General features: G+C 39.7%; 1 protein-coding gene across 1 annotated transcript in view; it reads left to right on the forward strand.

Moving 5' to 3' along the window:
• Positions 1-23,585, forward strand: part of TRABD2A (TraB domain containing 2A) — a 71,205-nt gene extending 47,620 nt beyond the window's left edge. Inside the window, exons 3-8 of the mRNA XM_018563368.1 lie at positions 12,277-12,423; positions 14,284-14,458; positions 15,508-15,598; positions 16,421-16,423; positions 16,912-17,172; positions 23,305-23,585. Coding sequence (XP_018418870.1) covers positions 12,277-12,423; positions 14,284-14,458; positions 15,508-15,598; positions 16,421-16,423; positions 16,912-17,172; positions 23,305-23,473 — 846 coding nt within the window. The 3' untranslated portion in view covers positions 23,474-23,585. The remainder of the gene's footprint in view (positions 1-12,276; positions 12,424-14,283; positions 14,459-15,507; positions 15,599-16,420; positions 16,424-16,911; positions 17,173-23,304) is intronic.

The following is a 23,585-nucleotide window of genomic DNA, read 5'->3' on the forward strand; positions in this document are numbered from 1 at the left end:
CCCCCCCCCCTCCCCTCTCTAAACCTCCAGCACTGACTGGAGAAATGATGGGGGAGAGGGTGGACACAGCTGGCTCTGCCTCTAGATAGGCAGAGCCCAATGTCAATCAGCCAGCTGGTTGGATCTCAACAGTTTTGTCCCGGCTGCAGTGCTCTCAGTATATAGCATGCAATAGCCCGCTATATACTGAGCTTCGGGTCACGGGAGGAGGTTAGTATATGTCCTCCTGTGACCCTTAAGAGAACTATGGTATAAAAAGGTTACCCCATAGTTCTCTTTTAAGGAATGGTTATATTTTTTTTGTATTTTGTTAGCTCAAGTTACCTTTAAAAGTGGTACTGAAGTTGATGTAAAAATGATAGCAGGTTGAATTTTTATGGCAAAAGAGACTTTTTATGTCTCTTCTGCCCAAGAAGAGCCAGGTGCTTAGAGAATGTAATTCCTACTGGCATGCATGGGAGTTACATTACATTACATTATCAGTGGCCAATGGCCATGGATTAAGAAAGAAGAACCAGACCCCGAAGAAGACCAGGAAAAGATGGCAACGGCATTGACAGAATGACAAAGGAAAGCAGAGACCTTGCCACTCAGGAGGAGAGCAGACTATGAGCCAAGTCTACCATAATGTGCAAGTGTGCTATCACAAGTGATTTGGGGATTCAGTTCCACATAGCTTCCCAATTAAAGCATATTTGCTCTGCATTGTAAATCTTTTGTGTTTTCTATGGAACATGCTGAATTCAGAGTTACCACTCTCATGTAAGCTGTCCCTGCTTGCACTACAGTGGGATGAAAAATGTATCAGCATTTGCACCACTGATTCACAAACCTGTAGCTTGTCAATGAGCATCTGCCACACCTAGTCCTGTCCACTGCATTCTGGGTAGACACCACTGCCTCTGTTACTGAAACCCTCCCACTGTGTTCTGTCTGGGAAAAGGGAGCATGTGAGACACCAGTAAAGGAGGATTTGTCTCAGTCAGGGAAGGTAAAGAAGGTTTTTTTGTTTACTTTATGATGCTTGAGCATCACATAGTAACTGGATTTGGAATTTTTTTAGACTGTCATACAGGAAACTTTATTTGTACTTTAATCCAGAACCTTCCCAAAGCACTACGGGTTAGCTAAAAAGCCAGCATAGCAGAATCAGCTGGCTTTGCATGTCTGTTTTGTCTAATTGAAACATCAAAATGTGGTTTTCAGATAAAGGATGCTTCAGTGCTGATTTAAATTTCAGCTTGAGATATTAATTTCTGCAAACAATAGGGATTGTCATCTAAGAATAGCATAAGAAATGAGCCTGAAAAATGTGAAAAGAAGTTCTACTCGCTAGCGGAAAAGAAAAATGCTAAATATAATATGCTATATTTACCTGACAAAAATATAAAAAAAATGCCCTGACTATAAAAATGAAAGACATTCTACATAAATCACTATTATTTCTCTCTGTATGGTACTGGTCTGCTTTTTTATTTTAGCGATAGATACAGTAGAAGCAGCAGGAGTCAAATCTGTTTTATAAAGCTAATTTGAAATTCATTTTCACTTCAGCTTCTACTTCGAATACAGGCCCTTTTATATACCTTTCTTTTATTTTATTTTGATATACAGGCACATATCGCACTTGTCAAAAATGACATTTACATCTGTTTTGCTCATGCGCCGGTGTACTGTATTGACGCCTTTGGCAATACAAATGCCCAGCAATCACAGAATAATGTACTTTTCCTAGCAGAAAGAAGAAAAAAAAGTGTTGTAGACATCTGTGACAGTTAAATGAATTTCATTATCCGCAAGCCTTCAGAAATCTTTTAAGTGTGTTGAGGCACAGAGATATAAGACGGGAACAATGGTGAAGGACAAAATGGTCTTATAAAAAGCTGTCATTGCTCTTTGTTTATTTAAAGAATGTGTTAAAATCCTACATGCCAGTTCACTCTAACAAGTCACCTAGTGTAGGATCATGTGCAGTAGTTACTTTCATTTAAAACATACATACATACATACATACACACATGCTCTATGTCCAGAAGTAAAGATGAGTTGCAATACATGACATAGAAACAGGTGGGTCCAAGGCAAATGCTGCAGGTTGGAAATTTGCTGTCCCATAGAATTTACGAGCAGATTCACCCAGGAGAATTTCTTTAAAACCTCAGTACACTGCATGAACCTGCCTTTGAACTATGGTCAGCGGGCATAGAGGGGCCAATAAAGGGGCTATTAGCTTCCTCTCACTAGCAGTCCTCTCACTAAAAAAGGGTGGGCACAGAGCAACCATAGGGGTTGATTTACTAATGGCAAATAGGTTGTTCATTTTGCAAGTTTAGTTTAGTGAAGGAGGTGCTCTGCTGACTTCTATTAATGTGCAAGCAAATATACCATAGTGTCAGTGTATAGTTACTGTACGGAATGCTGGCAAACTGCATCTGGAGAAATTAGGCTCATTTAGGAAACTGCTCATAAAATTCTGATTGCTAGTTTTGCTGTCTTTTTTTGTTCCTATTGTTTTTTTTATCTTTACTGTTATTTTGTGGTTGATGTAAAGTCACTTAGGTTACATTTAGCAGCTGTCCTGTTTATAGTTTTGTTTTTTACTTTATGGTGATAGGGGCTTTTTTGTAGTTTCGGGTGCTCAAAGCGCAGCATTCATTTGTTACTAACCTTCTGTTTTTGTAGCTGCTTTTTATTTGTTGCATGTCGTGGCATAGTTGGAAAGGCAAAAAATAAACTAAGTGTAAGAACAGTGTGCACCTAAATCACCTCACATTATATCATTCACACTATCCATAAATAGGTATAAAAGAAGAATAAAAGTTAGGCATACACTGGTCTATTTCCCTGATTAATACTAGTCTATTATCCCTGATTAATACTGTCCTGTTGGCTATTTTTACACTGCTGTATATCCTCTACAGCAGGGCTCAAAATTTCCAGGGCGAGTGGAAATTTGGGTCTCCAAGTACCAGTCCACAGGCCAACTTCGGCCCGCGAGCCGGTACTATGTGGCCCGCAGCCAGCTGACCGCGTACCTGACTTGCGGGAGCAGCTCCACGGTCTGTGTCGGATGCAGAACTCCTGTCAGCTCTGAGCAGAGCAGCTCCTGTCAGCTCTGGCTTCCCTCGGCCAGAGCTCTGACAGTTCTGAGCTCTGGCCGAAAGAAAGAATGTATGTGAGGAGGATCGATCCCTGGTTATCTGGGGGTGAGATCACAAGCCCTCCCCGCGTCTTCCGATTATTGCAGTGCTGAGCGGGCAGTGTGCGGCATTCGTCTTCCAACCACGCCACCAACCCGCCAAAAATTGTATGATTTTCGTCAGGTTTTCCAGCGTGCTTGGAAGACGAAAGTCGCACGACCTTACAGTAGAAGCGGTCGCACGCTGCCCATACACCTTCCGATTATGGTACGATAATCACGGGTGATCCCATGATCGTACGATAATCGGCAGGTGTATTGGCAGCTTTAGTGTATGTGTATATTAGGCCCCATTCACACCTACAGTATATTTCAGGTGTTATTAGAGATTCCTGTGTCAGGAACTTGCGTTTTCCTGCAGCAGGAATCCCTTATCTGCCGTTTACAAGCGGCAACTATCATAAGATAAGAATTATCATAAGATTATTTAAGAGTGTGTGTTTAGGGGCAGATTTAAGGCCAGGGCAGGGTAAGAGTTAGGTGGGGCAACTGGTGGCTAGTGACTCTTAAGGCCCCTGGCTAGTAGCTCAGGACTTGAAATTTCGAGCCCTGCTCTACAGTATCTTATGTTATGGAGAAATTATGTTGAGTTAAGAAACTCCCAAAGCATATCTAAACCCCAAACCAAAAATTTTATATATTGCAATTCACCAGTCCTTAAGGCCTCGTTCACAATATTGCATTGCGGGAATGCATGCATTACCACAAAGCACACCACACTCTACATGCAATGGTGTGATGCAGTGGCATTGAATGGCACTCCAATGCACCTTAATAATACAGGTGCGTTGCACCACACTAATGTGTGTGGTTGTGCAGTGTACTACCAAAAAAGGTGCACGTCTGATTTCTGGGCCGTTGAGGTGCATTGCCAAACCATTAAGTTTGAATGCGCTGCCGACTGCATTTGCACGTTAACGCACGATGTTCACATAACACACCCCAGCAGTTAGGTGTGAACCTAGCCTAAATGTAGTGGCGGCATTAGGTTTCTTTTGGCTGGTAATCCTACCCGTAACACATTTCCTGTCCTAGGGTGAGAACTGCACTGTACAGTATGGAGGAGCAGCTTTGTCACCCTAGGCTGCTCTTATCTGGACTACAAACACCTCCCCCTCTCCTCATCTCCATTACATAGGGAGCAGAGGTTGAGAGGGGAATTTATAAAAACTAGAGAAGACATAATTTGGAGAAGTTTTCCCATCAGTTAATATTTGAAAATGAAAGAGAGAAGCTGATTGCCAATGGTTGCCATGGACAGCTGCTCCAGTTTTGATAAATTCCCCTTTATGTATTTCATGGAAGATAACTGGGAAAACTGATAACAGGTCAGTGCTTAGGAAGTTACAAGGACACTGTACTTCTGGCAGGATCAACAGGTATATTTCTGTACTGACAGAAAATCTTACTCTTAGCCAGCCAGCTTAGCTTTCTACATAAACGTTGCTTCTTGATAACTGTTCCACTTCAATTAGTTATTTGATGAAACCACTTTTCTATATTTCAATTTGACTTTCAACAAGATAAGAATCTTTACAATGTGTGAGCATTTGGTACAGACCTTGCTGTCCAGAATGCCCTGTATTCTGCTTTTTATGAAGAAGTAAGTGCTTTTATCAAGGATACCTGAGGTGTAAATAAGCCATGCATCTGAGGCACAGTGGCTTAGGAACATGCTGACATTTTATAAATAACTTCAATAGACTGTACAAGCTGAAGGTAGAGAGATGCGTGAGGTACTTGGAATTCATATCTGCTTTTAGTTCCAAATTGCCAGAGATCGTTAACACTGATGAATATGCAATTAATCAAGCAGGAAAAGTACTAAAGTACTGTAATTCTTCATTTTACACAGGCTTGATTTAGCTCCTGAACACAGGGAAACGAAGCCAATGCATCACAGATAGACAACGATCAAGCAGTTAGCTGCTGGCATCATTTATAGTGCAGTTGCTGTGATAAGGGGGGAAAAAACATGCTAGCAGACTAATTTAAATATGAAAAAGTTAGTTTGCCTTTGCTACAGTATATCATTTAATTTTCACTCTAACTTCGCATTCTAACTCACCCAGAGGATACAGCTTAACTGCTGAGTAGTTAGAATTTTCATCTTGACATTTATACTGTGCAGCTGGCTGCCCCACCGACTAAATGCCTATGTTTGCCAGAATTCATATTTTTGGAACAGTCTTAGAGCCCCCTAAAAGGCAGGGCAAGTGTCCCCAGGTTCTGGCAATGTACAAATCAGGGTGCAGAGCCATGTTATAATAGACTACAGTTCTACTCATAAGCATTGTGAAAAGTCTGGCAATAGTGAATAATAGAAAACTCGTAGTAGCTCAATCACGCTACCAAAAGCACTCATAATAAATTGCACAGTTGGCCATATACCTGTAGAATTTCATTTGAATTAGTTCAGAGTTCAGAGCGTTCCTTCGATTGTCTTATAGTTAATGGGGAAAACATTTAAGGAGGAGGGTGTACATTTTTACTCAAACGAACAAATTCTTACAGTGAATGTGGATTTCACTTGCGAAACTTCATTCATTCCAAAATTCAATTCAATTTCGAACGACATTCTACAAGTCTATGATGACATAACTTGAATGTTCTGACAAAATTTTTTATATAATTGTTCATACAAAAATCTTCCAGTGTATGGCCAGCTCAAAGTGTATTTCCACTTTTGCAGCCAAATTGGGATAACAACTATTTTATATTTGTTACATGTCTCCATTCATATAGCATAAGCTACAAAAATAAATAAAAAATGCTTGCAGTTTCAATTGCTGTTACTTGGGTTAGGGTTTCGTTGGTTTCTTAAGGGTTAACATTTCTACTTGTATCCACTTTTGTTGTTGTGAGGGGCTTCTGTATTGTATGTTAATGAGAGAAACTCAATCCTCAGGTCTTTCTACAAGGACATATCACTGTGAAGGTGCTAAGAAAAACCTGGAATCAGCCATGTTGCCTGCTGCAACGAACTTTTAAAAGGTAGCATTTAAAAAAAAAATATTTTTTAGGTTTGCTGTGAGAATAGATACATATAAAAAACATAGAGGCGTTTCCTCAAATTTTATTGCAAAAGTGCAAATACACTTTAGGAGTAAAGATGCCCGCTCACTTTAGGAGTAGCCATCAATTACTGTGCACATATAGCAAGTGGCTCTTGCGATGGAGGAAAAAAAATGAAATTACTGGACCCAAAAAAAAACTGACAGGCGGACCTAATTGCAAAGCCCATGTAAAAGGGAACCAAGAGGAAACTCAATTTGTAAACTGATATTTGAATAAAAATTTTAGCTGTTTGGCATGTTTCAAAGTAGAATTCCAAAACCTTACCCACAAAATACATTTGTGTATAAAACCACAATGCCAAATAAATACCCTTTTTAGAGGAATGGATTTTACACCAGCTCCACAGTACAAAAAGAAAAATACTTGGAGACATTTGGTGGGTTACTACAGTCAGGATTTACAGCGTTGCTAAAACATTCCACTATGTGATCATCCAGTCTCAAAGGAGTGCAGCCCACCTATTGCATATTACGCAAGGCTCAATTAATAACAGATGAATCAATAACATACATGAACTAGTTATTGACTGACCCATACGTCCCAAAATCATATTAACCCTGCCACTGATTTGCCATGCTACTCCTTAGAACTGCCCATAATTGTTTACATTTACCCTAATTTTGTTTAACTCTGTAATTTTAAGAGTTGAGGAGTCACAACTGTCCTTTCAAAACAAGGACAGGTGATTTTAGCCAGTCCATGTCTTCTTTCACTGTCTGCCGCTGTCGACAAGATTCTCACCTCACCTGTTTGCAGGAAGGACTCTGGGTTGTGGGAGTGTGAGCAACTACATAGTGAAGTATGGAAATATCTAGTGCTGAAGGCTCGGACCCCTCAGCGCTGTGTGAGAGCAGCAGTTCAACTCTCCAGCGTGTCACCAGCAATTTTTGACAGCAGTCTGACTCTCCAGCGTGTTGCCAGCAATATTCGACAGCAGTTCGACTCTCCAGCGTGTCACCAGCAATTTTTGACAGCAGTTCGACTCTCCAGCATGTTGCCAGCATTTTTCGACAGCAGTTTGACTCTCCAGCGTATTGCCAGCAATTTTCAACAGCAGTACGACTCTCCAGCATGTTGCCAGTAATTTTCGACAGCAGTTTGACTCTCCAGCATGTTGCTAGTAATATTGTGCTTTAATTACGAACACAGAAAAGCTACAGTCTCTTTAAAGCACATCTCCGGGCAAAAACCTAAATTTGGCAGATTTGTAATAGAGACTTGCAAACAACTTGTGATGTCTTTGTAATTAATACTTAGCTTGGATGTTGCGGAGTAATTAGCAGCTATTTGCCCAATGTATATTTATCTAAGTCAATTTTTGTAAGTGTTTTGCTGTTTTCTAAATGAAGTACACTTGATCGGAAGATTTGTGACTCTTTTGCCAAGATTTCACCTAGTAATAAGTGGCTAATGATGCATCATGCTGGTTGTGTTTTAAGAAAAATAAGGTGCAACAAATTAAAGAAAAACAGTGCGGATGAGACTGATAATTGCAAAAGAGTCTGGCAATTGAATATGTAAACAACATTCTGTGTATTTATCAGAATATTTGTCAGAATACACGAACATTATTATATTAGAGTGACTGTGAATGTTCATGTACCATGATATAGAGGTGTTCTTACCCCACTATTGTACGCTTTTCTTTCTCAGATTGAGTGATTAGAACCAAGGACCTGCGGCTAAAACAAAGAGCTGTAATTGAATTTCTGGAGCTGTAGTGGACATTAGCAATGTGGGGGATTGGTTGAAGAAGTTTCAAGAAAGAAAAAACGAAATTCCACTACAGCATCCCCATAAACATTCTTTAGGCGATTATGGATTTCCTCAGGTGCGCAACCCTTATTCTCCAGAAATTAAATTACAGCTCATTGTTTTAGCCGCAGATCCATGGCTCTAATAACTCAATCTGAAAAAGAAAAGCATACATTAGTGGGATAAGCACACCTCTATAACATGGTACATGAACATCCGCAGTCACTAATGGACCTCAAATTACAGAACTGGAGGTATTACCTTTGATTGACCCTCCTACATTGGTTCATAGAAAATAAAATTATGTTAAAGATTGTGTTTCCAATTTTTGCCAATTTGCAGATACAGAAGGCAGTTCATCAACTGTGTCTCTTTCATCTGCAGGAGGCTTCAGCTCAGAGAGGTGGTGTTATCACATTCTTCCTAACTTGATTGCAGAAGAAAGAGAGAGAGAGACAGTAGATGAACTGGCATCGAGATCTGCAGTATGGTAAGTTTTGCATTCTGGGACAGTCTTTGCAGCCTTTTTGCACAAATTATTATTTTGGCGCTACTCTATCAGCTACTCTAAAAGAAGTTTGGTATTTCTAGAAATGTGCAAAACAAATATTGCAGCCACATAAAAATGGCGTGGGTTACATTTTCATACATATTACATTGCTAGCCGATTTTGTACAGTGCCTGAATTTTGGCATGGCATATAAAGAATGATTCTTTTGTGTTGCCGCAGAATTTCCTTGGACAATCTACAGTTCTGAGACTATTAATTACTTGGCAAACAGATGACATTAGAAAGTAAATGTCAGCCAAATAAACACTGAAAATTGGCACTGTTTTTGTTTCAAGAGGCAAACTAATTAAAGCAATAACATCGTATTAAATAACACATTAAGGTGGGAGTTTTTTATGTGTGTGGATTTATGGCCTTGACCCTAGTAAACTGTGATGCATCTGGATTATCACACATATTTTAGATAATGCAGTATTCAGTAATTCCACATATAAAGTTAAAGAACTCCAGTTTTAGTAAGATATATCGATATAGATTTATAGATATATCTATATAGATATATCGATATAGATATATCTATCTATATCCGTGGTCACTTGTTAGTGGTATTATTGCAAAGTGGTAGGCCATGAAGTGGTAGGTCACGTAAAATGACAGAGCGAGCTCAGCGCATGCTAAAGTGCACAGTGTGCAGAAGTCGCCAACTGTCTGCAGAGTCAATAGCTACACACCTCCAAACTTCGTGTGGCCTTCAGATTGGCACAACAACAGTGCGTAGAGAGCTTCATGGAATGGGTTTCCATGGCCGAGCAGCTGCATCCAAGCCTTACATCACCAAGTAGTATTCATTGAAAAAGATATGAGGTGTCCTCCGAATGGTAAATGACCACTATACTCAGCAAGCGACTATCTGTGTTTTAACAGCAGAGGGAAGTCACTCAGAATAGTGGTTTTAGCAGGGGCCCAGAATATGCAGTAATATACTGTAGTAGCTGTTCCCTGACTACCAGCGTATAAAGCAAATAATAAGCTAAAAGTAAGAGTTGTTTCAAAAGGGCTGCAGTGTCAACTAACAATGCGGCAACCTTATTTTTTTTGCACTAGGGAGCAAATAAGTGAAGTTCATTGTTAGGGCTTAAATATACTTTAAGCTGCCCATGGGATATATCCAAATGAAGCAATCCACAGCAGAATTATTTTTAAACCTTTGTAATAATTAGTAAACAAAGGTGGGGTGGGGGGGGAGTCTGTGTTCTGTTTTTTGTTTGAATGGCTATGGGGTCTGCAGGTCCCCTTTACCAGTTTACTGGACTGGGGTTAGCACCTCATCTGCCCCATTTGGGGGCAAGTAAGTTACACATAAACCCCTGTCCAGTTACTGCACTTTTACCTGGGCATCAGTTATGTGGAAGGGCCGTGAGTCTTAGGTATCTGTGATTAAAATTGATGCAGGGTTTTTGGGGACACCCTTCAAAGCATCCCTGAAGCTAAAGGACATACAAACTGATATTGGCATTGCATGAGGGATGTATGCTCACCCTTCAGCCATATGAATACCAGCATGTATGCCTGTGTGTCTGGCTGCTATCTATGGCAGAAGGAAGAACCATACCGTACTGGGAAGAACATCAGATACTAGTGTTTATTATTAATTTAAAATATTGAACTTGCTTCACATAAATAGTAAACTCACACTCGTTACATGCACCTGCCTATAATTAGCATCATCATTGCAGTCAAATTTTACATGACTGTTTCTTAATGAATCCTGCATTAACTAGTATGTAGTGTTGTGCAAAAGTAAAAGTGGAAATTGTGAAATGTGATTGTCAGGCCCAATGTGTGTTATCTTTCTTTTGCTTTGCTGTAGAGTGTTTACAAAACTAATGCAGTTGGGCTAGAAAGATTGCCTATGAGTCCTGCTACTGATCCAATTTCAAAGTGCCAGTGCTTATTTACAGTTTTGCTGAAAATGGTTGACCTTTCAGAAGGAAATGTGTGAACTGTCTGGTAAAGGAAACAGGCTTGAATAGTCTCTGGTTGTATTTCTGCAGCTGTCATGTTCCCTATGCAGTAATAGTGCATAGGGAACATTATCTCAAGGGGGTGGGAGAAGAACAAGGGTCCATCAGACATTGAATTCTTTTTTTTTTTAAGACAAAAGACCCCCGCCTTGCCCTTTTATCCACATGGGATCAAAGAAGTGATCTGCATATGAAAGGATTATAGCATTATGCAACTTAAATTAGCCAATCACCACCCCGCCAGTTTCTAGACCTTCACAACAAAAACACTCACATCTGTTCAGTCAATTGCCCTATCCTCTCTGTTTCTCTATTCTCAACTCAGCATGTCAAGTCAATCCATTTATTAGATTATGATTTGGAAAGTCAATCTCGAAGCTTTCTGAAAACTTCACATGAGAAAACTAGTCCACATTGTTTAGTCTCTAGTGTCAGGCTTCTAATTTTACTTCAACATTTCATTTCGATTGAATAAGTCAGCCAAGTGCATAATGTTAGAGAAAAAAAAATCACTAAAAGTAGGTTGTAAAGTATAAAGCCATAGGCAATGTTTATTGCACAGTACAAGCATTTTCTGTGCTACCTTGCAGTAAAATCTGCGTGTCTGGAGCGTTAAAGATTGTATACACATACCATGAGCGTCTCCCTTCGACTCTACAATCAGGTTAGAATTAGTTGTTTGTTGCTAACTCAGAAGTGATTAGGGATAACCCAGATCTGCAGACATGCACTAAATATATGTGCACAGTGCTTGAAAGATGCTTGTCTGATAGTCTGATCACTCATTTTTAAACAGATTGCCTCATGTAAGTCCAACTTTATTTAGGCCAAGACATTTTTGAGGTATGCAAGTTTTTCTTTAATTTAATAAAGCATCTTATTTAAAGCAGTTTTTACCCAGGAGCCCATAAACCAGTTATCTAGGCAAGCACAGATTATTAAAACAAATTGCTTATTTCTTGTGATCATATAACACAGACCAGCTATAGACACGATCATGTCAGTTTAATTAAAAGTGCTGTTGCATAATTGTGCTGTTGTAATGTACTGATCCCCTGCTGGGGTCAAAGGATTCAGTGTTGCCTGACATTTGACAGTAATATTGTGATCTGTCATAAGCAAGAAGTAGAACAAAGGTTAAATAACCCCCCCGCCCCCCCCCTTTATTTTAGTGGTTTGTGGGGATAGGTGGAGTGGCACCTGCATCTCCGACATTAAAACATAAATGCAAAACCACTTCCTGTGTCAAATTCTCGGGGTCAAATTGTTAGCTTTACTGTCACATTCATTCCCAGCTGTGACACCCTTTTGGCTTTGCAGTACCTGTGAATAGGCACTGAAGTTTCAGCACACAAAGACACTGGAGACCATATGTATTTCCATGTTACAGAGGAAAGAAAAGCTGACTATTCAGTGAATTCATATGTGTGTTGAGCCTTTCAAAAGGAATCAAAGTGCTTTCAATGCATGTCAGGAACACAAGGCTATTGTCCCTTTTTAAACCCTGTACAGGCTTCTAGAAATTGAAGACATTTGATTATGCAGCAGTTTATGCATACATATGTCAGCATAGAAAAACATGTTGTGCATAGTATCACTTTATTAAATATACTACATTAACTTTTATCGAAATATTTTTAAATGTTATATATATATTTAAAACTGACTAGTTTGTTACTTTTACCCCATAGTTTTATTTAATTTTACAGGTTATATTCGCCTTAAACCAGACCCTCTTGCAACAGGAGAGCCGTAGAGCAGGCAGCCTCCAGGCTCCGTACACAACAGAGGACCTCATCAAGCATTACAATTGTGGAGATCTGAATTCCATATTATTTAACCAGGATTCTTCACAAGTATGTTGGGGTTTGGTTTTCTCTCTCACTCTCTCTCTCGCTTGCAAAAACTTTTACTGATCCTTTGTGTGTCAAGAAAAATGTAATGATGTATCTGGCCCATTACCATTGTAGAATAGTGGTTTTCCTAGTTGTAAAACCGTTAAACAACTGCGCTATGTTTTACTTGCATCTAAACTACAGAATTCTACAACTTTCTACGTTGGTTTAGCAAACAGTTGATTATGCATTAACTGACAGCTTAAAACAGAACTTTAATGGTTTGTCCCATCTGAAACAAGCAGGGGGTTGGGAATAAGACACACTTTTGAGTCAGTTATTTCTTTGCATAATGATAAGTTAAAGCTATTGAGCTACAGGCTTTTTGTACAAAACAGAAAGGATAGCCTGGAAAATGCAAAAAGTATCCTAGGGCACCTCTTAGTGGCAGCTTACAGCCATGCTAAGCTTTCCTACCAGCAGCTTCTTAGCAATGTTCTTTGACCCAACTGAACTTTATTGACAGCTCAGAATAATTGTTTAGATTTGCATCTAGTGCAGGCTGTGAATAAGAATGAAAGGCTCCTCTTAGTAATGACTCTTTGTGGCCCTACTGGATGTAAAGTCAAATCTTGTTCTCCCTGCTATCAGCCCATAGCAGAGCACAAAGCATAGCACAATGACCTCTGGCATGTGCAGTTTTGCGCTCAATAAAAAAAACACAGGTATGCATAGAAATAACTATAATTAGGACTAAGAAAAAATAAATCAAACTAAGCATCATGAGCAACGTTTCCAGTACTCTACTGTATTGGATGCAAGTGGAGCAGGGCTCTGTTGCAGCCAGCAAGGGGGCTTGGCTCCATATCTTTATATATCTATCCCACTGATCATTGTCCCACCTCTATCCTGCTCTTATTGCATTTGCTGTGCTGCTGTCCAAGGCTGAAGTGTCCCTGACAACCCCGTTGCTTCTGCTGCTGCAGTGTTGCCAATCATATTTGGGTGTGCTGTGGAACCAGGAGAATACTTACAGGGGCTCAAGTCCCCTAAGCATCACCCCCGAGGACCTGACTGCAAATCTTTACCTTGATAGTTGATGTGACCTTATCTAACCTAGGTAGAGATCTACACCAAGCTAGATACTTACATATAGTAAGGCAAATATTACTGTGAATGGGATGATCAGCAGGTGCTGCTGTATGATTGTGAACCTAGATATCTTTGTGGCACTGGTGGTGGAGGATTGGTGGCCTGCGTTATTACTTTTGTCATGTTTCCAACAATTAGGTCAAGGTTACTTGTTGCTATTATTGACTGGACTTACACTATTACATTATTTGTTAAAGGAGAAGTATTGTGAAAGGAAAATGTACTCTTCCCAATGCTTTGAGCTGGTGGGTGACACTGCAGGTGTCGCACGCCAGCTTTATAGATTGGGAGCTGAGTGATCCCGTCCCACTGATCACTTAGCTCTTGGTCTTCTCCCTGCAGAGAGCAGTGACTGCCATGTGAGATCCCCACATGGATTACCCCCTCCCCTCTCTGTTCCTCTTTGGAAGGACAGATGAGAAGGGGGCAAGCACAGCTGGCTCTGGCTCTAGAGAGGCAGAACCAGCTTTAAATCAGGCATCGGGTTGGATCCCGAAAAAATTGTCAGGATTTTTCCCGGCTGCAGCAGGCTGTCAGCAAAAAGTGGGCTTTAGCCTGTTAGATGCCAAGTTTGGGTCACAGGAGTGCATTGGTAAATATGCTACTTTGACCCAAAAGAGGGCTAAACTTTCTATTTAAGCTTTTAATATCAAATTTGAATTTGTGTCTTCAGTATGACAGAATCGATGTGGTTGTGCTAAAAAAAAATCTATACAAATGTTTTTGTAGGTACCTAATTTTATAAATTCCTCATTGCCACCCCAAGAAAGAATAACTGCACAGGAGATTGATAACTATTTCCGACTAGAGCTCATTTATAAGAGGAACGAGCGAATGGGGAAGAGAGTGAAAGATCTGCTAGAGGAGTTTCCAGAAAAAAGCTTTTTCTTTGCATTCGGAGCCGGTAAGAAGTTTTTATTATTTATTTTTAATTTGTGCTTTACTGTGAACTCATCTGTTTACCTCTTGTGTGTCTTTTGTACCCTATGGAAAAGTGTGTGGTTGAGAAATCAATAGCCTATATCACATCACATTATATGAATGTATAATAATATTTTAGGAGATAGTTGAATTTAGGCGTTTCAAAGAAGATGCTATAGATTTGAATACAAATTTAAAAAAAGAAGAATAGAAAGAGTGTGTCTTTGTCTTATGTGTCCCAGTACAAAAAAAGTGCAAGGGTCTGTTAGTGTGATTGTATCTAGATAGGAAAAACCTCTTTTTACTATTAGGATTTTACCGATCACTTTGGAAAGTCTATTGATGATGGCTCTGTAAGATTTAGAAAGACTATAGACAGGAGTGAACTTGTATGTACATTCACAGTCCAAAAGTATCTGTATCTGTGCCAGCTGTAATCCCCAGAACTAATGATATATCTGAAACAATCCTGCTGCCAGAGTTGAGCTTAAAGGTGAACACACGCAGGAAAAAATTCTCTTAGCTTCCTTTATATACACTAAAAATGTTAAATTCTTTGTATGTATTTTTTCTGTGTGGATACTGGCAATCATTTCCTTCTTTACGAGTGCTGAGTGGGGTGTGTTAGTTATATTCACATGATAGTTCCCAGTGTTATAATAAGAGATAAACAGCTAGATAAAGCAGCTTGCCAATTCAATAACCAGGAAATTACAATTCTGGTACACAGTGAACAGAATGTCTGGATTCTGGTTGCTGCTGGCCAAACCTCTGACAAAAAGTCAAACTGTGCTTTTATTTATAACGTAGAAAAAAATATGACACATTTGTTGTAGCGGCGGTGATCAGTCATCGAAAAGTAGTGTCAATTGTTTCCAAAAAACATAATTAATGGAATTATTTTTCCAGTCTTGTATGACAGCAGCAATTTTCATTGTTAGTGTTATTATTAAACATCAGTGGGCTGTAACAGCAAATGTTTTATGTTTTTACCAGAAAAAAAAAGAAAAAGTATTTAATTTTCTTGCACAGGGCACTTTATGGGAAACAACACCGTCATTGATGCGTTACAAAGCTATGGCTATGATGTGCATCACACTCCTGCCGGGCGGCCTATCACAAGGTAAGATTTAGACTATTATGCTGTCAGAGAAAGGTTTAACAATAAAAAATATACACAAAAAGCCATAATCTTAGTCATACTATCTTTTTAGGTAAAGAAATGATCACCAACCAAAATTATTTTCACCCAGTAAGACTATTTTGTATTTACACACCTAACTGGCTTACCCATAAATAAAAGAATATCCACCATATTCAGTAAACGTTTGCAAGCTGTCAAGCTGGCCACACACACCTAAAATCGGACTGTGCAATGTGCAATAGTCCCTGTACTATATTTGTAGATTTTCCAAGAATACTGTGTATAATATGAGGATCTACCTAAATCTTCCAATACATTTTTATATTAGGTAGGCCCCGGGCCAGCTCTACACAGATCCTATCAGACCGCGTTGGCAATAGCACCTATTGTGATTAGTGAGTCTCTCTACATCAGGGGTAGCCAAACTCCGGCCCTCCAGCTGTGGTGGAACTACAAATGAGGCATTGCAAGATTCTCACAGCCACAGACATGACTCCCAGAGAGAGATGCATCATGGGATTTGTAGTTTCACCACAGCTGGAGGGCTGGAGTTTGGCTACCCCTGCTCTACATAGTAGCCAGACCTCTTAGCCATGTCCACTATGATAGCTTAAATTGACACGAAACTCAGGAGTTAAATCTTAAAAATGTATTCAAGTATCACAACTATTAACAAATATGTATCTTATTTGTGTATCACTGGGCTGTAGATCCTCAAATCATCTCTGAAGGTGTTGACACTGTCCTTCCTTCTAGAGGGTGGCTACTTGTGTTCCCCAATGGTCACTGTTACTGTGAAAGAAAGTGAGGGAAAAATCATACATTTTACTAGAATAGGGATTTTGGGGAAATCTTCCAATGTGGACACTTGTTTCAGTGACGACTATCGAAGACCTTCCTCAAGCATATGACACAAGGGTGGAAACGTGCAATGTCTTTGTGTGCTATAGCATTAACAGTACCCTTTACTGGAAACTCCTAAACACAATCATTTGGAGTGGTGTTCACATACCTTTGACCATATAGTGTATCTGCTGAGTAAATATATGGGCTTGCCAGCTTTATTTATAATGCTTTTTCAAATACTACTCCGTTCAATACAAATACTCCATACAGTATGGAGGATTTTTGTAAGAAGAGTGGAGAAAAGAATGTCACAATGACCAAGATATCTTTTATTCTCTTAAAAGATATGACAAGACAGCTGTTTATTAACCATGATCAAAAATGCTGCTTGTTTTTTATTTTTTTCTATTTTTTTGTTTCTTAAACTATAAAATGTGTTTTTACAGCGGTAAAAGTAAAAAGTCGCCATCCTCCTCAAAGCTGTCGCCCTCGCCATTGCTGTTGGGACTGCCGTCAACATCTTCTACAAGAATTTCCAAATTAAAGCAGCCAGTAAAGATGCTCAGGAACAAGGAGCTGTTACCTGATCTGCTATTGTCTGACAATGTACATCTAATGGATAAAGCTGAAAGAAAATACAAAAAGAAGAAGCATCGGAAAGAAAATCACCGTCACTTCAGCGATCTCTGGGTTCGCATTCAAGACAGGTGGGTTGGTGAAGGACAAAAAAACATAAGAAAAATACTGCTACATAAATAGAAATGCATGAAGCATAAAAATGAAAGAGAATGAAAATGTCACCTTTACTTTCAATCAGCATAAAGGGAACAAATTACTTGGCGTGACAAAAATGTTTTCATCTTCTGCAGCAAGGAATGTAATGAATATGAGACTACTATAAGGTCTTACTAATGGAGATGTGTATAAATGGTGTTTGCTGCATTGGCAAAGCTGTGAAGCTCCAAACAGATATTAAAAAACACAATGTAGTTATGGATTTCTTAACTTTTATTGTATTATAACCGCAACTAGAATAAATGCCTGAATTTGGCTGTACTAAGGGCCAATCTGTTGTCCTGCATTCACATTTGTTTACAAAGAACATGATGAAAGGAGAAGAAAGATAGAGATGGCCTCGTCTGTCTCTTGTTGCTCCTTTACTGTCTAGTCACAAGTAGGGGCAGTGAGGTGACCTAGCTGTGTTGCTTTACTGCAGTAGAGAAAAGTCGGGTTACCAGGCTTGTTGTGCTTCTCAGGTAGGGCTTTGTAAATCTCAGGACTTGATGGACAGAAATAGAAATCATTCACACCTAAGAATCAGGCCAATCACATAGGTTTGATATATTCCTCCATGAGACTCAAAGATAGCTGGCACTGCCAGTAGCTGTTCGGAAGTAATCGCACAGCCTGCTATTACCTGCGGACAATCGCAACTGGACACAAACAGTCCACGTGTAGGTGCAGTCATTTGCAGGTAAGCGCAGGCTGCGCTATTACTTATGATTAGCCTGTGGGTAGTGGTAGCTGTCATTGGATTATACAGCGCCTCCCACCCGGTGGAAATCACGAGTCTCACAGAGGAATTTGCATTATTCTCACAGAGGAATTAATGAGGCTGATGTGATTGGCCTCATTCACAAGTGTGAAAGGGGCCTTAAGTACTGGTAAGATGTTAGATGTGCTTTAATATTAACTTTTTTTACCATTAAAATTGTTTATTAAACAAATATCCTGGCTAGCATGAGGCAAAATGCAGGTTAATGAACAACTCACATTTGATGTACCTTGCAATCACCATTACAGATATTCCTTGCTGCAGGCTATACAGTGGCAGGATTCTGAATTCCAGAATATGCCATATATTCCTTAAATCTGATAAACATTATACACAACCGGCAGCAACCTGTATCGGCTTGTGCTGTTCTCAGAAACTCTTGCATATGTCACAAATGTCAGGTTTTTACCCTAGAAAATATTCCGTAAATAGAGAACGTATGGATATATTTTTAACCATTTGAGGACCAGGTTAAAGTTTTAAACAGCACAGGGACAATGGCTATTCATCCAAGCACCATTTTAGCACCTGGATTGCGGCTACTGCAGGTCCCGGCTGGAAATGTTGGCTGTCACTAACAGGTAGCATTCAGCAGTAAGCCCAGGAGCTGAAACAATCGGCTATTGGGTTTCGGATCTTGTTGCACAATGCTCCATAGCAAATCACTGTAAACACAATGCTTCCACCTTGAACTGTTGCAGCTCTGTTCAGCATCTCCCTGCAACAATAGATTACTACTATAACTAGGGATGCACAGATACTTTCGAGTACCAGTGCAGATACTTGGCATATTCATGAGAACTACCAGGGTTGCAGCGGTTGCAGCTGGGACCTGGCTCTGGCACTCCACCACTGCCCTGAAATCATTAGTCTGTATTGTTTTAGAAAAACTGTCACATGACAATGAACAAAAATGTATCAGTACTCGTACTTGTAAGTACTTGGGCAAGTAACAGTACTCGTACTCGCAAAACTGGTATCTGTGCATCCCTTTATTTATAAAAACAAAATCATACATTAAAACAGATGCACAAATCCCAGGAGGTCTGTGTGCTCCTTACAAATGACAGCTGCCTCCTAACTTTTACAATTTATCTAGTCTAGTCCTGGAGCTCGAAATGTATCGGTACTTGTACCGAGTACTGTACTTGGTATCGGTGCATCCCTAACTATAATTAACTAATGCTGGCTGATTGCAGCCAGCAAAAGGTCTCTATTAGAAGTGATCTGTTGCTGCATGGGGGGGTCTGGATCTGGTATGGATCCAGACCCCCATAAAGTAAGAAGATAGCATACAAAAAAAAAAGTGTATAAAAGAATAAATCTTTTTTTTAAAATAAATGTAAAAACAATTCCTCCCCAGATTAGTGCCAAGGTTCCAACAATTACTGTTGGGTGATCTAGATAACATTTACGGTGTGGGCTGTAAATATTCACAGAAATTAATGCAATGTCATTTTTAGTGATGGCACACCTGTGGGGAAAAAAAAATCACCATTGTGCTAATTTGTGTCCTCGCCAACCAGTCCCGATCCTAATGTTATGCTTACACAAACACAGTTTTTTCCTGCATGCAGTACAATGCAGCTTAGAAAGTGTAATAAAGCTTTCGTAACGTAAAATGCAAACATTTACCATTCTGCTACGTTACGCAGAAATCATACTAATGCATTATAATTGTAATGAGCAAAGTTTGTCGATTATGTTTTAGGGTAAATATCTGTGGGTGCCCAAATGATATCAATGTTGCATTGGGAAGAATGACAGGAATGTAAATGTTTTAATTTTTCTTCCCCCCCCCCCCCAAAAAATATAAGAAATAAAAATATATTTATAATAATGTGCTACCAAATGAAAGCAATACCTTTCTGACCCGAAAAAACAATACAGCATATAAAAGTAGGTTTCAACACTAAAAAGCATAATATGCAGCCCTGAGGCATCTCCAAAACAAACAAAAAAAACCTCTGGGACTCTGGGGGATTAAGGGAGAAAAAGGCCAGGGGACTCAAGTTGTTAATAAGGCAAATGGTCAGTGTGTGAAGTGCAGAGATCCATTGTCTTATATGATTAGGTTTCACTGACTTCACATTAGTGAGCTATAGAAAAGGTAGATCCTAAACTAACACATACATAAAAATATATAGGTCACTCCTTTTGTACCACTGGCCTTGCAACCAGACTGCTGGTGTCATGGCTACACATGAGCAAAGTCTATTGATTACAGGGGACAAACAGGGAAAGCAAACAGAAAATCTTCAGCAGTGAGGTGTGAAATGCCCCAACAGAAAAGCAGCTAAATCTATTAGTGACTACTTGTATGGCTGTGTGTGTGTTTTGTGAAATAATACCTTGGTGCCAATTGCAGCTGTCCATCTACAGAACAAAAAAAAGTATCTGCGGCTTTTCAAAACACTGCAGCTAGAACGATAAAAGGCATTTATAGTCACCACTCCACAAACTTGGGTGAATTTGTGGTGAAATCCATAACAGTGAAGGTAGTCAGACAGTATTAACTGATCATAGTGAATAAACGGCATATTGGATGAACTGCATTTACGTCTGAAAGCATATGGCAACACAAATTAAAAAAGAAAACAAAAACATATGCAGTACAATATATGCACATCTCTCCATGTTTTATCCCTTTAAATACCCTCCAAGTTGATCTGCCAGAAATGCACTCAGCTCTTAATATCCTGTTGTGGGCTGACAACACAGAGAGGTGTCAGCACTGCCTAGTGTCTTATGTTGAACTATTCAGCCACCCCAAGTCTCAAATCTCCACAACATAAAGGCTTTTCATTCTGTTGCCCAAGATAAGAACTCGGAGGGCTTAACAGACTCTTAGGAAGCCGGCAGAGGGCAGCTATACATTTCGGACAAGATCAACAGTTTTTGTTGCATTGGACGTATTGCTTATTTAACAGATCAAAAGGGAGGAAATAAGAAAAGTTTATTATTAGGGCTTACATACACCTGATACAACATGATCATAAAGATAGGAGTGTAGCATGCAAATCAGTGTAATAGGAAGAAATGTGTTACATAGTATGTATATCAATGGACTGAAAGTGCATGTTTAATGCTATACTTGTGTATGATCATTTCGGTTACATTCAGTAGAGATGCACAACCCAAAAGGAATGCACAAAGATACCGTATAATGTTTAAGATGGAAGCTGTCAGCTATTTATTTCTGTCTGTGCTGGGACATTTTGCCCTATTTCCTGTCCCTCCCAACAGAAATAGAGACAGTAATACAGAAAAGAGGTGCTAACCCTAAGGCCTTGTTCACACCAAATGCAGAGCAGATCCGCCCAGGTTTCTGCACCCGCAGTGCAGTGGGTTGTGCCACGTTTTTGATGCGTTCCGGGCCGTTTTTCGTTTAAAAAAAAATGTTTTTGGTTTAACATGGGCTTTGTGCGTTTCGGGCATTTGCATGCGTGTTTGATGCGTTCGCATGCGTTCCAGAGCAGGTAAAACAGGGCTTGCTGCAGTTTTTTCACCTGCTCTGGAACTGAACTCTGCGATGTGAACTGGAGCAAAAAATACCATTGGAATACTTTGGACGCAGTTTTGATCCGGTTTGCAACTGCTCTGCACCTGCTCCGCGCTGGGTGTGAACAAGACCTTAGGCTCCAGTCACACATAACTGTAGTGTTTCCCGTGAAGAAAACTGTGCCATACGAAACCGTGCAAACGGTAACATACGTGCGAATTCCCCGCGATTGTGGTTATTACTATACCTGCAGCGCACGGAATCCGCCCATAAAATCACGCCTGTACTATTTTACAGTACAACAGCAAAACGTTTCCCAGCACACTCACCAGCCAGCATGTAAAACAACTTGTCTCACCGCTAAGGTTAAAAACAGAGGTTTAGATACACGTCTTCTGCAGAAAATGTGAAAGCCGCACAGCTGCGCCAAGGCACCTCTATATCCTGGAGGCAGCCCAACCTCCTTAAAGCTGGTTATGAGTTGATGAGTGCATTTGCCATTTGTTTTACTGGACTATTTTGCAGGACACACATCCACTGCAATAGTCTGAACAATGCACATTGCAATGCATTTTCTTTAATGTGTGAATGGAGCCTTACTCATTCTGCTACAAATTACTGGTACAGACGGTAAGGGGAAATCTTCCCCATGTGACATACAGACCAATAAATACCTTACAAAAGGTTCTAACCTTTCCTAACAAGTTTTGGTCAGAGATCCACTTTATTTCTCAGTTGAAGTTATAGAAATGGATATGCAGTAATGCGCACATTGTACTTACAACTCAATAGTCCAACCTCCACATTCCTGTTACATTGTGGTCTCATTCTGAGAAATTGTACTGGGAATTTTTCTTTTTAAAGTACAGTATATGTCAAGTCAAAAACGTTTTATGTGTTTCTGTTGGAGATTTTCCCTCACTTCCAACCTAGTAAAACATTGTCACCAGGACAGGAAGTGAGAGAAAACCTATCTAAAAATAGCAGCAACAACTCAACTAACCCTTCCTCAATCTATCCAATGCTAAGAACAAAAGTTTGGGCTGGACATACACTATATAAATTGTGGCATTTTAGAATGGGGGGTGGGTCAGTATTTAAGAAGCAGACCTTGCATTTAATCATAAGGTCTGGTTTTAATGTGCTGCAGTCTTCTCTCCAGCCAGCAGGGGTAGTTCTTCTCTTCTTCACCTGTTTAGAAAGAAGCCCCTTATTTACATAACTCCATGTGTAATCACTCCTCTGGTATCAAATGCTTCAATAGGAGGTTTCTCTCAGACAAAGGGAGTTGCAAATCAAGCAACAAGCTTTGCTGTGCTGTATCTTTAGCTAACCCATAGGGCTTTGTTTTACAAATAACATTTAACACATGACAAAGGATTCTCATAGATGTTTGTACCTATACAATTCTGCCATCTTGTCTTGATGCACAAACAGTTGGCGCTATATAAATCCTGTATTATAATAATAATATGCACAAACACTTTTAAAAGTAACTGACATGAAACTTACCTGATCGTTTCCCTTTCATCATTTATCACCTAACATTAGCAAGGTTATTCACAAAGAGTGAAGAGTTTGGAGAAGGCAGGAGAAGTGAACAATCTAGGCCAACATAGCTGAACTGGAAAACTTCTCCAATTCAGCTCACTTTCCAGTTCAGCTATGTTCTCCTAGATTGTTCACTTCTCCAAACTCTTCACCCTTTTGTGAATAGGCCTGTTAGCCTCACACCACCATGAAGTTGAACTGACAACACATTTTCCTGTCTTGTTTTTTCAGTGTTACAGACCCTCCTCCACAAATTGGAATCATCAATGGATACATTACAGTGGAGCCACAACCCAGAGGAAATATATACACAGCAAGCAGCAGTTCAGCCATTCCGCCGCTACTACCTCATCTGTTGTTTTTACTTTGGCATTTACAGCAACTGTTAATAGCGCAATAAGGATGGGAAACAATACAGCCAATACACAAACTGACACGAGAGGGCAAACTTGGTAATGTTTTCCAACACAAGCGGATGTCTAAATCGCATGTAAGTGCTAGGCTGTCCTCGC

This window comes from Nanorana parkeri, unplaced genomic scaffold (assembly GCF_000935625.1).
Source record: "Nanorana parkeri isolate BGI_ZX_2015 unplaced genomic scaffold, ASM93562v1 scaffold659, whole genome shotgun sequence".
NCBI lineage: Eukaryota > Metazoa > Chordata > Amphibia > Anura > Dicroglossidae > Nanorana > Nanorana parkeri.